The sequence below is a fragment of the Podarcis cretensis genome, assembly GCF_951804945.1.
Source record: "Podarcis cretensis genome assembly, chromosome: 3".
NCBI lineage: Eukaryota > Metazoa > Chordata > Lepidosauria > Squamata > Lacertidae > Podarcis > Podarcis cretensis.
This window is the reverse complement of record NC_137172.1, coordinates 4,332,224-4,346,735: the sequence shown is the minus strand read 5'-3', so window position 1 is coordinate 4,346,735 and position 14,512 is coordinate 4,332,224. Positions and strand designations below refer to the sequence as shown.

The window sequence follows — 14,512 nt, the reverse complement described above, 5'->3', positions numbered from 1 at the left end:
CTTAACCTGAAGCGCCACTTTAGCTAATGGGGCCTCCAGCTGCCGCCGTGCCGCTGGAGCACGATTTCTGTTCTCATCCTGAAGCAAAGTTCTTAACCCGAGGTACTATTTCTGGGTTAGTGGAGTCTGTAACCTGAAGCGTATGTAACCCGAGGTACCACTGTAAAGACTTTCTGATAGATCAGACACAAACAGTGAGGACTGGACGTGTAACATCTAATTCCTTAAAAATCAACACTGTCGCACCACAGGGATGTGTGCTAAGTCTTTACCTGTATTCATTGTAAACATACGATTGTGTATCATCTGACCCGTCTACTGCAATTATTAAGTTTGCAGATGACACCAGCACAGTGGGTTTAATAACAGGTGGAGACGGATTAGTGTATAGAGGGGAGGTCCAAAAAATATCTACATGGTGCCTAGGGAACAACTTGCACCTTAATATCAGCAAGACAAAGGAGATGGTGTTGGACTTTCGGAGGAAGAGAGGAGAACTAGCCCCGCTGTACATCGGGGAGGGCTGTGTGGAGAGAGTCTCTCCCTTTAAATTCCTAGGAGTTTATCTCAGTGAAGACCTTACTTGGAAAATCAATACAACCCAGGTGGTTAAGAAAGCCCAACAGAGACTCCATCTTCTCAGAGTATTGTGGAAGAATGACGTCAATCAACATTTGATGATCTCCTTCTACCGGTCAACAATAGAAAGTCCTTTCCTACTGCATCACAGTGTGGTACGCTGGTTTGACATCATCTGATAGGAAGTGCCTACAGAGGGTGGTGAATACAGCACAAGATATTATGGACTGTCCCGTGAATCCGCTGGATGAAATAGCGGAAGAACGTTGCCTCAGGAAAGTGAGGAAAATTCTCAGGGATGATTCACACCCTGGCCGGCACTTTCTTGATCTCCTGCCCTCGGGCAGAAGATATAGAAGCATGATTAGTCACGCCAACAGGGTAAAGAACAGCTTCTATCCGTGGGCTGTTAGGCTGCTGAATGAAAAGATAACAACAGGGCAACTGACTTTCAGGTTTGGTATGTGTGTGTCAGTAAATACAGTGGTGCCTCGCAAGACGAAATTAATCCGTTCCGCGATTCTCTTCGTCTAGCGGTTTTTTCGTCTTGCGAAGCAAGCCCATTGACGGCTTAGCGGATTAGCGCTATTAGCGGTCTAGCGGCTTTTAGCGATCAGCTGAGAGGCAGCTTATCAGCGGAACAGCTGATAAGCGGCTTAGCGGCTTAGGAAAGGGGGGAAAAAAGCGAAAAAAACCTGCGGGAACTTGCAAGATTTTTTCGTCTTGCGAAGCAACCCCATAGAGAAATTCGTTTAGCGAAGCGCCTCCAAAACGGAAAACCCTTTCGTCTAGCGGGTTTTCCGTCTTGCGAGGTGTTCGTCTTGCGGGGCACCACTGTAAGGGGAATTAAGACTAAGGGATCTGAGTGGGGGGTGCTCCTATAATCTCACTGCATACATGTTGTACAAGTGACAACAAAGTATTTCAATTTCAATTCAATTTCAGTTTATTATCCTCCTCTCCCCCAACCCCGCCAGGTATTCGACTGTTTAGCTTCCCTGCTGTAAACCTGCCGCCTTTTCCTTCGCTGGAAAGGCTTTGTGGCAGTAAGAGCTGTTTGACAGTGGAAAGGATCCTTCCTTGGAGGTTGTTAAGCAGAGGATGGATGGCCACCTGTCAGCGATGTTTTAGCTGAGATTTCTGCATTGCAGGGCGGGGTTGGACTAGATGACCCTTGGGTCCCTTCCAACTCTACAATTCTACAATTCTGTGACAGCAGGTGCAGCTTTTACCCTTGTCCTTGTTTCCACCCTTGTGTGTTGTCCCATTGCATTGAATTTAGATTGTTTATTGCAAGGGTCCCCAAACTAAGGCTTGCAGGCCGGATAAGGCCCGAGGGACTAGTTTATCCGGCCTGCGGCGACCCCCGCTGCCGCCGCCTGCTCTTACCGGCGCTGCGCTGTGCGGCTGCCCACTTTCGGGTTGGAGGAGCACCGGAAATAGCTTGTGCACATGCGCAAGCGTTGCATGCGCATGCGCAAGCATTATTTCCGGTGCACATCCAGGTCGGTGGAGGCCCGGGCACATGCGCACAAGCTATTTCCAGTGCTCCTCCGACCCAGAAGTGCGCTGGAAATAGTGTGTGCGCATGCGTATGGGCATGTGCTCCCCTGCCCTCCGGCCTGCCCCACCGCTGGAGACACCGGCCCGAGGCACGGTAAGTTTGCTAACCCCTGGTTTATTGCATTCATATCCCACCTCCCCCCATCCCCAGGTGGAGCGCATGGTTCTGTCCCTCCTCGTTTAATTCCCAGGACAACCCTGCGAGGTGGGTCAGGTTCAGAGGCCGTGAGCGGCCCAAAGCCCACCCTGTGAGCTTCGTCCGCAGCTTAGTGGGGAATTCGAACGCTGGTCTCCTGGGTCCTGGCCTGACATTCTAACCGCTGTAACCACGCTGGCTCAATTTGCATGCCCGCTGTTCGACAGTGGTTCAGTTGTTTTAACCGTTGTTTCCCGAGCCCCGCTGCGCTTTGCACCAGGTAAATATTGATGAGAAACTTTGCCTGGTGATTTGCAATCAAGGAAGAGGAAAAGGAGGGAAAAAAGACAGACACACAAAGAGTGTGGGGAGGGAGTTGTGGGGAGGATTAAAAGAAATATATACAAGTAATGGGGACCTTACGGAGAGCCTCCATGTTCGGAGACAGTGTATCTCCGAATATCAGTTGCTAGGAACATACCGTATTTTTTGCTCTATAAGACACACTTTTTTCCTCCTAAAAAGTAAGGGGAAATGTCTGTGCGTCTTACGGAGTGAATGCGTGGTCCCTGGAGCTGAATTGCCCAGGGGCAAAAAGCAGATTGTGCTTTTTTTGTTTAGAAAGAGGGAATGGGGTGTTGAAAGGAAGCCGCTGAGCAGCTGATCCGCAAGCGATCTGGAGGGAGATAAGGGACTCTAGCGATAAAGGAGGCTGCCTGGGAGGGGGGAGATAAAAGCACATGGATCCTCAGGATTTTTGCATTGGGTCACCCCAAATTCACCATCAGATCACATAGCATGTCCATGGCTACAGCCTGCACCAAAAAAATCATACATCCACTGTTTCGTGGCGCAAAAACATGGTTACAAAGCACGGATCCATATGGATTCTCAGGATTTTTGCATTGGGCTACCCCAAACTCACTGTCACATCACATGTCTGTGGCCACAGCATGAACCACAAAAATCATACATCCACTGTTTCGTTCAGAATATCTTTTTTCCCCTCTAAAAACTAGGTGCATCTTATGGTCAGATTCGTCTTATGGAGCGAAAAATATGCTAATTCTTTTCTTGTAATCTGCTCTGGGTACTTTCTGTAGGATATAAGAGCAAGATAGAAATAATAAAGGGCAGTAGCAGTAACTCTAAATAAACAGAGGAATCTGCCTTCTAGCGAGCCAGAGCAATAGCTAAGTATCCTGCACCGTGGAATAATAATAATAATAATAATAATAATAATAATAATAATAATAATTTATACCCCGCCCATCTGGCTGGGCTTCCCCAGCCACTCTGGGCGGCTTCCAACAAAATATTAAAATACAGTAATGCATCAAACATTAAAAGCTTCCAACAGGTGGCTAGTAGCCACTGACAACGCTCCCTTCCATGGATTTGTTTAATCCTCTTTTAAAGCCATCCAACTTGGTGACCGCCAACTGCCTCCTGTGGCAGGGAGTTCCATAGTTTAACAACGCACTGCGTAAAGCAGTCCTTTTTTCCCATCTGTCCTGAATCTTCCAGCCTTCTTCCATTGGATTGCGATGCATGGTTTTATAAATTTCTACCATGTCATCTTTTACTTGCTCTGAAGTTGACGCTGCCTCTGATTCTAGCCTCCTTGCTGGTCCTTGAGTTACGGGGATAATTCTTTTTGGAGGAAGTAGGAAGTTAAATAGTGTGGCCTGAGAATCGTGGGTTTTTATTTCATTTTTAAGAAAAGGCAACCAGCGATTCAAATGCAGTGATATTTGAAAGATAAACGAGATGTTGTGTTTACTGTCTCCCAGCAACCACAGGGAAGACGTGCTTAATGCAAAACTCATAAAATAGTTTTTTGAAAAATAAAACGAAAGTTTGTATAACTGGATAAACAAAACTTTTGGCAGCCCGAGTTAAAATATGTGGGGCTGCGCAAGAGAGGGAGAGAGATGGAGCACCCAGGCTGGGTCAAAAAGGATATTGTAGATCTGGAAATGTAGGGATCAGATGGGATTACCATGAGGAATTATAAAATATACATCAAGCCATCGTGTCCACGATGAAGACATTGTGTTGACTGGGTTTGATATATTGATGATAATTTCTGATTAAATCTCATAAGACTCTACATTCATGCCCTTTTCATGCCCTCTTGCCTCTGCTGCCCATTTCTCTTGTCACGTACACAGCCCAGTTGCTTCTTGCTTCGCCAGGCAGGCATCCTGGGCCATAAAGATAGTGGGCAAGTTTATTTGAAGTAGTTTCTTATATATTACCGTATTTTTCGTCCTATAGGACACACTTTTCCCCCTCCAAAAATGAAGGGGAAATGTGTGTGCGTCCTATGGGGCGAATGCAGGCTTTCGCTGAAGCCTGGAGAGCGAGAGGGGTCGGTGCGCACCGACCCCTCTCGCTCTCCAGGCTTCAGGAAGCTATCCACAAGTCTTGCAAGCCCGGTGGGAGGTCCCGTGGGCTCGCAAGGCTTGCGGGCAGCAGCCTGCAGCCCAAAAGCTCGGGGGACAGCGGGGAGGCAGAGCGCCGCCACCCCACTATTCCTGGAGCTGATCTGGAGGCTGGCGGGGGGGGGGAGAAGCAAGCTTGCTTCTCTCCTCCCGCCAGCCCCACAAACTCGGGGGACAGCGGGGAGGCGGAGCGCCGCCACCCCGTTATTCCCCGACCTGATCTGGAGGCTGGCGGGGGGGAGAAGCAAGCTTGCTCCCCCCCCCGCCAGCCCCACAAGCTCGCGGGATAGCGGGGAAACGGAACGTCGCTACCCCGCTATTCCCTGACCTGATCTGGAGGCTGGCGGAGGGGAGAAGCAAGCTTGCTTCTCCCTATGGCCAGCCCCACAAGCTCGGGGGACAGCGGGGCAAGCCGCTGCCCCACGGAGGCTAGAGAGGCTGTCCCTGAAGGCAGAAGAGGGAGACGGAGCGCTCCGTCTCCCTCTTCTAACTTGGGGATGGCTGCGCAAACCTGGGGGGGAAATAAAATTTTTTTGCTTGATTTCCCCCCCAAAAAAACTAGGTGCATCCTATGGGCCGGTGCGTCCTATAGGGTGAAAAATACGGTAATCTTAGGATGTTAATCTTAGGGCCAGGAAACAGATCTCACATGAAGGGGATAATGATCGCTGGTCTCCTGGCCATCCTTCTTATCATATGTATTGCTTGTTTATTACCTCTGGGGTTGCCAGATGCTTTTCTTTGTAGTTCTGTTCTTTGTTTACACCAGAAATATTTGTGCTTAATTAGTTTTAGTAGTCTAACTTTGTCCCCACGTGGGTTTGTGGAAATTCTCAGAAGAAATCTGATTGGTTCTTACGAACACTCTGTAAAAAGTTCTTTTGTGAATAAAAACTACCTGGGCCAGGGGCTGCAGAAATCGGACAGGCACAGAGAGACACGATTATACGCACCTTTCCCAGAGTCTTGCTGGTTCAAGCCTCTGTGTGTATTCTTATTAATCAGAGTTCAATCCTTCCTTTACTTTGCGAACGCAACAGGAAAAGGTTCAGAAAAGGGAAATCAGAAGTCATCAAGAGGAGGAGCGACTTCCCCAGAAGTTGCAGAAAGGGTTGCAGCATTTGGGGGATTTTCGTTCGAAGAAAAGGCATGTAAGAGAGGAATCAAATCAAATCGTTATTATTATGGTTGATGGACCAGCACAGAGAGTTAAAGGAGACAAAGTAGAAAACATGCGTTATCCAAATGTGTACAGTGGAATAAAAGAGGATGACATAAAATAAGGTAGATATATATATCCAGTTACTTAAAACGAGTGCTGTCATTTTTAAAGTAAATGTTGCATTGCAAACTCCAAAAAGTAAAATCACAGTTCTTAGTGGCCTTTTGCTCTCTGCAGAGGAGCGCTTGGGAACATTGAAGGCGATGGATGCATGTTTGTGAGGAATGGTGGAGGAGGGATGCTGACAACAACGACAACAACAACAACAACAACATGTCATTTATATCCTGCCCATCCAACTGGGTTTCCCCAACACTCTGTGTGGCTTACAGCATAATTATTGTTGTTGTTGTTTAGTCATTTAGTCATGTCCGACTCTTTGTGACCCCATGGACCTGAGCATGCCAGGCACTCCTGTCTCCCACTGCCTCCCGCAGTTTGGTCAAACTCATGCTGGTAGCTTCGAGAACACTGTCCCACCATCTCGTCCTCTGTCGTCCCCTTCTCCTTGTGCCCTCGATCTTTCCCAACATCAGGGTCTTTTCCAGGGAGTCTTTTCTCATGAGTGGCCAAAGGATTGGAGCCTCAGCTTCAGGATCTGTCCTTCCAGTGAGCACTCAGGGCTGATTTCCTTCAGAATGGAGAGGTCTGATCTTCTTGCAGTCCATGGGACTCTCAAGAGTCTCCTCCAGCACCATAACTCAAAAGCATCCATTCTTTATCGATCAGGCTTCTTTATGGTCGAGCTCTCACTTCCATACACCACTACTGGGAAAACCATAGCTTTAACTATACAGACCTTGGTCGGCAAGGTGATTTCTCTGCTTTTTAAGATGCTGTTTAGGTTTGTCATTGACAGCACAATAATAAAAACATAATAAAACATCAGCTGGCGATTTGATCATGAGGAACATAGATTGCTTGCCGGGGGGGGGGGGGTTGGAGATGGGTGTGCAGACTGCAGAGTTATTTGCATGCCTGTGGTATGTCTTATCATCTAAATAGTCTGTAGATAGTGCTGGGGTGGAACCAGTGACCATGGTACATGCCAGCACCAAGGACATAGGGAAATGTTGTTGTGAGACGATGGAAGGAAAGTTTAGGCTGCTAGGGAGGATGTTGAAAGCAAGGATCTCCCTGGGTATCTTTCTCTGAAACGCTACGGGTTCCAGACATAGGGGCAGCTTTGCAGTGTGAATGCATGAATAGCATGCCAAGGAGGGGTTTGGATTTGCTAGATGCCCTGGGGGAACATTTTGGAACAAACTGGGCCTGTACGAAAGGGACAGGCCCCACTCGAACTGGGATGAACCCAGACCATTGGTTCTTAAAATAAAAGTCATTTTGGACTCACGGCTGTCCATGGAGGTGCAGGTCAATTCTGTGTCCAGGGCAGCTGTTTACCAGCTCCATCTGGTATGCAGGCTGAGACCCTATCTGCCCGTGGACTGTCTCACCAGAGCGGTGCATGCTCTAGTTATCTCCCGCTTGGACTACTGCAATGCGCTCTATGTGGGGCTACATTTGAAGGTGACCCGGAAACTTCAATTAATCCAGAATGCGGCAGCTAGACTGGTGACTGGGAGCAGCCACCGAGACCACATAACACCGGTCTTGAAAGACCTACATTGGCTCCCAGTATGTTTCCGAGCACAATTCAATTCCGAGAATAATAATAATAATAATAATAATAATAATAATAATTTATTATTTATACCCCACCCATCTGGCTGGGCTTCCCCAGCCACTCTTCCCAAAAAATATTAAAATACCGTAATACATCAAACATTAAAAGCTTCCCTAAACAGGGCTGCCTTCAGATGTCTTCTAAAAGGCTGGTAGTTGTTCTCTTTGACATCTGGTGGGAGGGCGTTCCACAGGGCGGGTGCCACCACCGAGAAGACCCTCTGCCTGGTTCCCTGTAACTTGGCTTCTTGCAGTGAGGGAACTGCCAGAAGGCCCTTGGCGCTGGACCTCAGTGTCCGGGCTGAACGATGGGGGTGGAGACGCTCCTTCAGATATACTGGACTGAGGCCGTTTAGGGCTTTAAAGGTCAGCACCAACACTTTGAATTGTGCTCGGAAACGTACTGGGAGCCAATGTAGGTCTTTCAAGACCAGTGTTATGTGGTCTTGGAGAAAGCCTTGGTCCAGTATATCTGAAGGAATCCTGCCTCTGGGGCGAATATGAAGGCGAAAGCGTTTGTAGCAATTAAAAACAGAGAGGGGTAGAACTTGGTATTATGAGTGCAGAGGCACATGGCAGCGATTCAGGTGGAACAAAGCAGCACAGGTCAAAATGCGAGTGCCAAAGACGCTTGAAAAGAGAGCGAGAGCGCATGGAAGTGTTTATGTGCTAAAGCTAGAAGCCTCCGAACCAAAGATGGGCGAACTGGAGAGCTGGTCTTAGGGGATGAAGACGACCAGTGAGGACACTGTCATCTCTGGATATAATAATGTTCAGCAGTAGTAATTTTGACCCTCACAGTTTCATTACTGCCAGTTCTTCTGCTTCTTACTGCGTGTTTCATCCCAGAGTGATAAAAGATTACTGAAGAGGTTGAAAACCTTTAATCCCACAAATTTCTACCTTAAAATGTTAAATGTAGCTGTTCCGTTAATACTTAGGAGTTCTTACCCATTGTTCTCGTTCCTCTTACTGACAAAGTATTGCCTCTTCTCCCTCTCCCCACCCATTTCCATGCACTGGTTGTTGTTGTTTTTGTTTAGTCATTTAGTCGTGTCCGACTCTTCGTGACCCCATGGACCAGAGCACGCCAGGCACTCCTGTCTTCCACTGCCTCCCCCAATTTGGTCAGACTCATGTTTGTAGCTTCGAGAACACTGTCCAACCATCTCGTCCTCTGTCATCCCCTTCTCCTTGTGCCCTCCATCTTTCCCAGCATCAGGGTCTTTTCCAGGGAGTCTTCTCTTCTCATGAGGTGGCCAAAGTCTTGGAGCCTCAGCTTCAGGATCTGTCCTTCCAGTGAGCACTCAGGGCTGATTTCCTTCATAAGGGATAGGTCTGATCTTCTTGCAGTCCATGGGACTCTCAAGAGTCTCCTCCATCACCAGAATCCAAAAGCATCCATTCTTCGGGGATCAGCCTTCTTTATGGTCCAGCTCTCACTTCCATACATCACTACATGCACTGGTAGCATGTACGGTATTTCCAAGGCAGGTAGTTAAACCTACACCCCTAAACCCACTCACCTGGGAATAAGTCGCACTGAATGCGATAATATTTATTTCTGAGGAGACATGGGTTTGTATCCATGTTTATGTGCCACTTTAAATGTGTCTGTGGGGGAATAGAGGTTATGGTTTTGTTTTGCTTTGTTTTTGTCACGTACCGTATTTTGTGTTTTTATCTTGTATTTTTATCCTGTGAACCACTCTGAGATATTCAGATGGATTTAATAAATAATAATAGCTGCTCTCCTTCCCCAGAAGGACAGTTTCAATCTGTCCCATATTTCCAAATTTGTCCTTCTTTCTTTCCATGTTGTTTTATAATTGTCCTTGAATAGGTTTGTGTTTTTCGGCGAGAGCCAGACCTCCAAATATTTTATTTTCTTTACCACTGTTATTTCTGTTTTACTTTGCAGCTGATCTGTTTGTTCCATGCTCATGTTTTTCACCATCATTTTATTAATTTTCAATCCTGCTAACATTCCAAATTCTCCAATTACTTTTAATGCTTCTGCTGTCGAAGTTATAGGTTCCTGTACTGTCAAGACTATATCGTCGCGAAGGCTTTAACCTTATATTCTTTTCCGCCACACTTTATCCCTGTAATTCTTTCTGTCTCACTTATATATTTAAGTAGTACTTCCAACATTGATATAAATAACAGAGGTGAGAAAGGGCAACCTTGTCTTGTACCCTTTGTGATTTGGAAGCTCTCTGGTAATCAACTGTTTATTATAAGTTCTGCATTTTGTTCTTTGTAAATTGCCTCTATACCCCTTAGAAAATTTGTACCTATGCCCAGTGATTCTAAATCCTTTTTCATAAAGGACCAAGACACGTATAATAATAAAATATAAATGCTACTGGAAGGACAGAGAAGGATGCTCTGGAGATGATGTCACACTGCACACCACCAGAGAGGGCACAGTGCTAGCTAGAAATCTCCAAAGCAGGGGTCAGCAAGGCTTACCAGCCATGGACTGGATCAATCCTGCGAAGATTGATTGTGGACTGGACTGGCGCAGCGCGATGCCGGATATTCATGCCTGCGCAGAAGCAATTGTTGGCATCTGGGCATGCGCAGAAGCTATTTCTGATATCTGCGCGTGTGCAGACGTGATTTCTGGCACCGCTCAGTGAGTCCCCGCACGCTGTGCTGGATTAGATTAGATTAGATTAGATTAGATAAATTTATTGTCATTGTCCGTATATACACAGTATACACAACAACGAAAATCAAACACCCAAGACCGGATTCACATACACATTTGCACGTATCTCCAACACTCTCATCCTATTCAGACATAATCTATTAAAACATACATAATCCAGAATATAACACAACCTATTAGAAGCATAGCATAACCTAAAACCTATCTCATTCCTTACTACTCACTGCTTGCTATTTCTTACAACTGGCCCTGAGATCATTGTTTAGTGCAATCAGAGCTCTTGGATAGAAACTATTCAGAAGGCGTGTGGTTCGTGTTTTCATTGTCCTATATCTTCTGCCCGAAGGCAACAGTTCAAAGAGGTTGTGAGCAGGATGGGTGGGATCTCTCAGGATATTGTGTGACTTCTTCAAGCTGCGAGACGTGAAGATCTCATCCAGGGTTGGTAGTTGGAGCCCAATAACATTGTGGGCAATTTTAATTATTCTCTGTAAGGCTTTTTTATCCATTCCAGAGCTGCTCCCATACCACGATAATATACTATAGGTTAAGACACTCTCAATGGTACTATGATAATAGGACAGAAGTAGGTGCTGGGATAGATTCAATCCTCTGAGCATTCTCAGGAAATCAGGATTAGCACAGCACGTGGGGACTTGCCGAGCGGGCAGCTTGGTTTGGGGGCGGCTCGTGGGCCGGTAAAACGGTCTTTGTGGGCCGCATCCGGCCCATGGACCGCACGTTGCAGACCCCTGCTCCAAAGGGTCGGACCCCTCCGCAGAATTTCTGTGGGTGGCTATACCTGGCTCCAAAAGGAAGTTGGTGCTGCGGACGAACTATTGTCCCCCCGATCCAAATGCTCAAGGAGACCTTGAGCTGATGAGTGAATCCAGGAAGCATCTGAAAGGGGAGACAAAAGAGTGGTGGGTGATTTCAGCTATGTTCACATGGACCGACGCGGTGTAAGGCAGATTCCTATACAGTGGTACCTCTGGTTAAGAACTTAATTGGTTCCGGAGGTCCGTTCTTAACCTGAAACTGTTCTTAACTTGAAGCACCACTTTAGCTAATGGGGCCTCCCGCTCCCGCCGTGTGATTTCTGTTCTTATCCTGAAGCAAAGTTCTTAACCCGAGGTCATATTTCTGGGTTAGCGGAGTCTGTAACATGAAGCGTCTGTAACCTGAGGTACCACTGTATTCCAACGTCGGGGACATGCACAACTGTTTCACACCAAGTCAGACCAGGGTCCCCTCCAGCCCAGCATCTATGTTCAAATATTTTAAAATTAGGCATCGCCGCAACATCTGAGCCCAGGCACGATCTGGCTTCTCTACGGAAGGCAAGAAACTGTTTGCAGCAAAGGATATCAGAAGCAAAGCTCCGTTTAAGAAATTGCTCTCCCTAGGTACCTTCTTCAGGCCCCTCGACACACAGATGCTTAGAGACCTGGCAGGTTTTTTCTTTTTTCTTTTCCAAAACACCTTAACCAGTTGTAATTAGCAAGGTCATGTGAGAGGCATCTGAAAGGGCTGCCAGGCAAGACCGGGGTGGGGTGGGGTGGAAATACCGTATTTTTTGTTCTATAAGACTCACTTTTCCCCTCCTAAAAAGTAAAGGGAAATGTGTGTGTGTGTCTTATGGAGCGAATGCAGGCTGTGCAGCTATCCCAGAAGCCAGAACAGCAAGAGGGATTGCTGTTTTCACTGCACAGCGATCCCTCTTGCTGTTCTGGCTTCTGAGATTCAGAATATATTTTTTCTTGTTTTCCTCCTCCAAAAACTAGGTGCGTCTTGTGGTCTGGTGCGTCTTGTAGAGCGAAAAATACAGCGCTTTGTGTTCTGGGAACAGCCAGGACACCCACACATACTTTACCAGGAGTGGTGGGCCTGGGAGGGTTGCCAATGTTTTTGCCAGCTCTCGCTCCTATGCCTTTAACAGCAGCTTTGATTTGCAGGTCCCTCAGCTTCTCCACAACGCTTCCCTTGTTGGTGTAGGCCAGGCACCCAAAAACCCGGCCCTCCTGGTGTTTTGGGACTACAATTCCCATCAGCCCTGACCACTGGTTAACTAGGGATGATGGGAGTTGTAGTCCCAAAACATCTGGAGGGCCAAATTTGGGGGTGCCTGGTGTAGGCAGATTCTGCGCAGTAGCAGAACAGTTTTATATGTTGGTTTCTCCACCTTCTCAGCAGGAACAGGACAGCACTTTATGAAAAAACAAATTGAAACAATGGGAATTAAAGGAAGAATGGGAAAGGCTATAGCAGAGATATATCACCAGCAAAGAGCAAGGTTAACAGAATCATAGAATCATAGAGTTGGAAGAGACCACAAGGGCCATCGAGTCCAACCCCCTGCCAAGCAGGAAACCCCATCAGAGCACTCCTGACATATGGTTGTCAAGCCTCTGCTTAAAGACCTCCAAAGAAGGAGACTCCACCACACTCCTTGGCAGCAAATTCCACTGTCAAACAGCTCTTACTGTCAGGAAGTTCTTCCTAATGTTTAGGTGGAATCTTCTTTCTTGTAGTTTGGATCCATTGCTCCGTGTCCGCTTCTCTGGAGCAGCAGAAAACAACCTTTCTCCCTCCTCTATGTGACATCCTTTTATATATTTGAACATGGCTATCATATCACCCCTTAACCTCCTCTTCTCCAGGCTAAACATGCCCAGTTTGGTTGCTCTCGTCTTCCATACCTGCCTCTCCATCTTCTTCAGATTGACCTACAACCTCTCTCTTTCTCTCGTTCAAGATCTTGTCCAATGTTGCCATCTACCTGTGTACCATCTGCGTGGGCATCATGTCGTACTACATGGCCGATCGTAAGCACCGCAAAGCCTTCCTGGAAGCTCGTCAGTCTCTGGAGGTCAAGCTCAACCTGGAGGAGCAAAGTCAGCAGCAGGTAAGAGATGAATTGCTCCGACAGTAACCAACATTATCTCCCTGTGTCACGTCTGCATGAGCAGTTGAGCTGGATATCCAGGGAGGACAGGTCTATTCTTGGTGGTTCTTTGGTTTCTAGTGGTTGGTGGAGTCTATGTCCAATAGACATCTTTCTTTGCTGCTCCTCTCCAGAGATGGGCTATGGCTCAGTAGTTTTGGATCTGAGGTGAGACACCCACATAGCAGAAGTTGCCCCCAGTTCTGGGCGGCTCCCAACAGATGATTAAAAACACGATAAAACATCAAACATTAAAAGCTTCCCTAAACAGGGCTGTCTTCAGATGTCTTCTAAAAATCAGATACAGTGGTAACATGAGCAGAACGCAACCCGCGTCTGCTCGGGTCGTGATTCGCCGCTTCTGTGCATGCACGTGACGTCATTTTGAGCATCTGCGCATGTGCGAGCGGCGAAACCCGGAAGTAACCCTTTCCGGTACTTCTAAGATGCAATCTGAAAAGATTTAACCTGAAGCAAACGTAACAAGAGGTATGACTGTAGTTGTTTATTTCCTTGACATCTGATGGGAGGACGTTCCACAGGGCGGGTGCCACTACCAAGAAGGCCCTTTGCCTGGTTCCCTGTAACCTCACTTCTCACAGGGAGGGAACCGCCAGAAGGCCCTCAGCGCTAGATTTCAGTGTCCGGGCTGAATGATGGGGGTGGAGATGCTCCTTCAGGTATACTGGGCCGAGGCCGTTTAGGATTTAAAAGTCAGCACCAACACTTTGAATTGTGCTCGGAAACGTACTGGGAGTCAATGAGGGTCTTTTAGAACTGGTGTTATGTGGTCTCGGTGGCCACTCCCAGTCTAGCTACCGCATTCTGGATTAGTTGTAGTTTCTGGGTCACCTTCAAAGGTAGCCCCACGTAGAGCGCATTGCAGTAGTCCAAGTGGGAGATAACTAGAGCATGCACCACTCTGGCGAGACAGTCTGCGGGCAGGGAGGGTCTCATCCTGCGTACCAGATGGAGCTGGTAGACAGCTGCCCTGGACCCAGAATTAACCTGTGCCTAGATGCTCGACTAGATTGCCTGATCCAGGTTTTTAGTAGGCTCTTACGTTCGCCTCCTCCAAAGAACTTGAAAGTGGCTTACATAATGGATCGCAAGCATTGAAGGCTGTGACAGTCCAGAACATCTGCAAGGGAGCAGGTTGAGGGAGGTTTGTTTGCAACAACTGTGTCCTGTGCAGAGGGGAAAGGTCTCTCACACACCATTCCTGGGTGCTTTGGGAAGGGGGCTAAGAATAGACATG

The 14,512-nt window shown here is 47.3% G+C and overlaps 1 protein-coding gene across 1 annotated transcript in view; it reads left to right on the top strand.

The window, feature by feature from the left end:
• Positions 1–14,512, top strand: part of ADCY3 (adenylate cyclase 3) — a 109,727-nt gene that overhangs the window by 17,814 nt on the left and 77,401 nt on the right. The window contains exon 3 of the mRNA XM_079968514.1: positions 13,066–13,215. Coding sequence (XP_079824640.1) covers positions 13,066–13,215 — 150 coding nt within the window. The remainder of the gene's footprint in view (positions 1–13,065; positions 13,216–14,512) is intronic.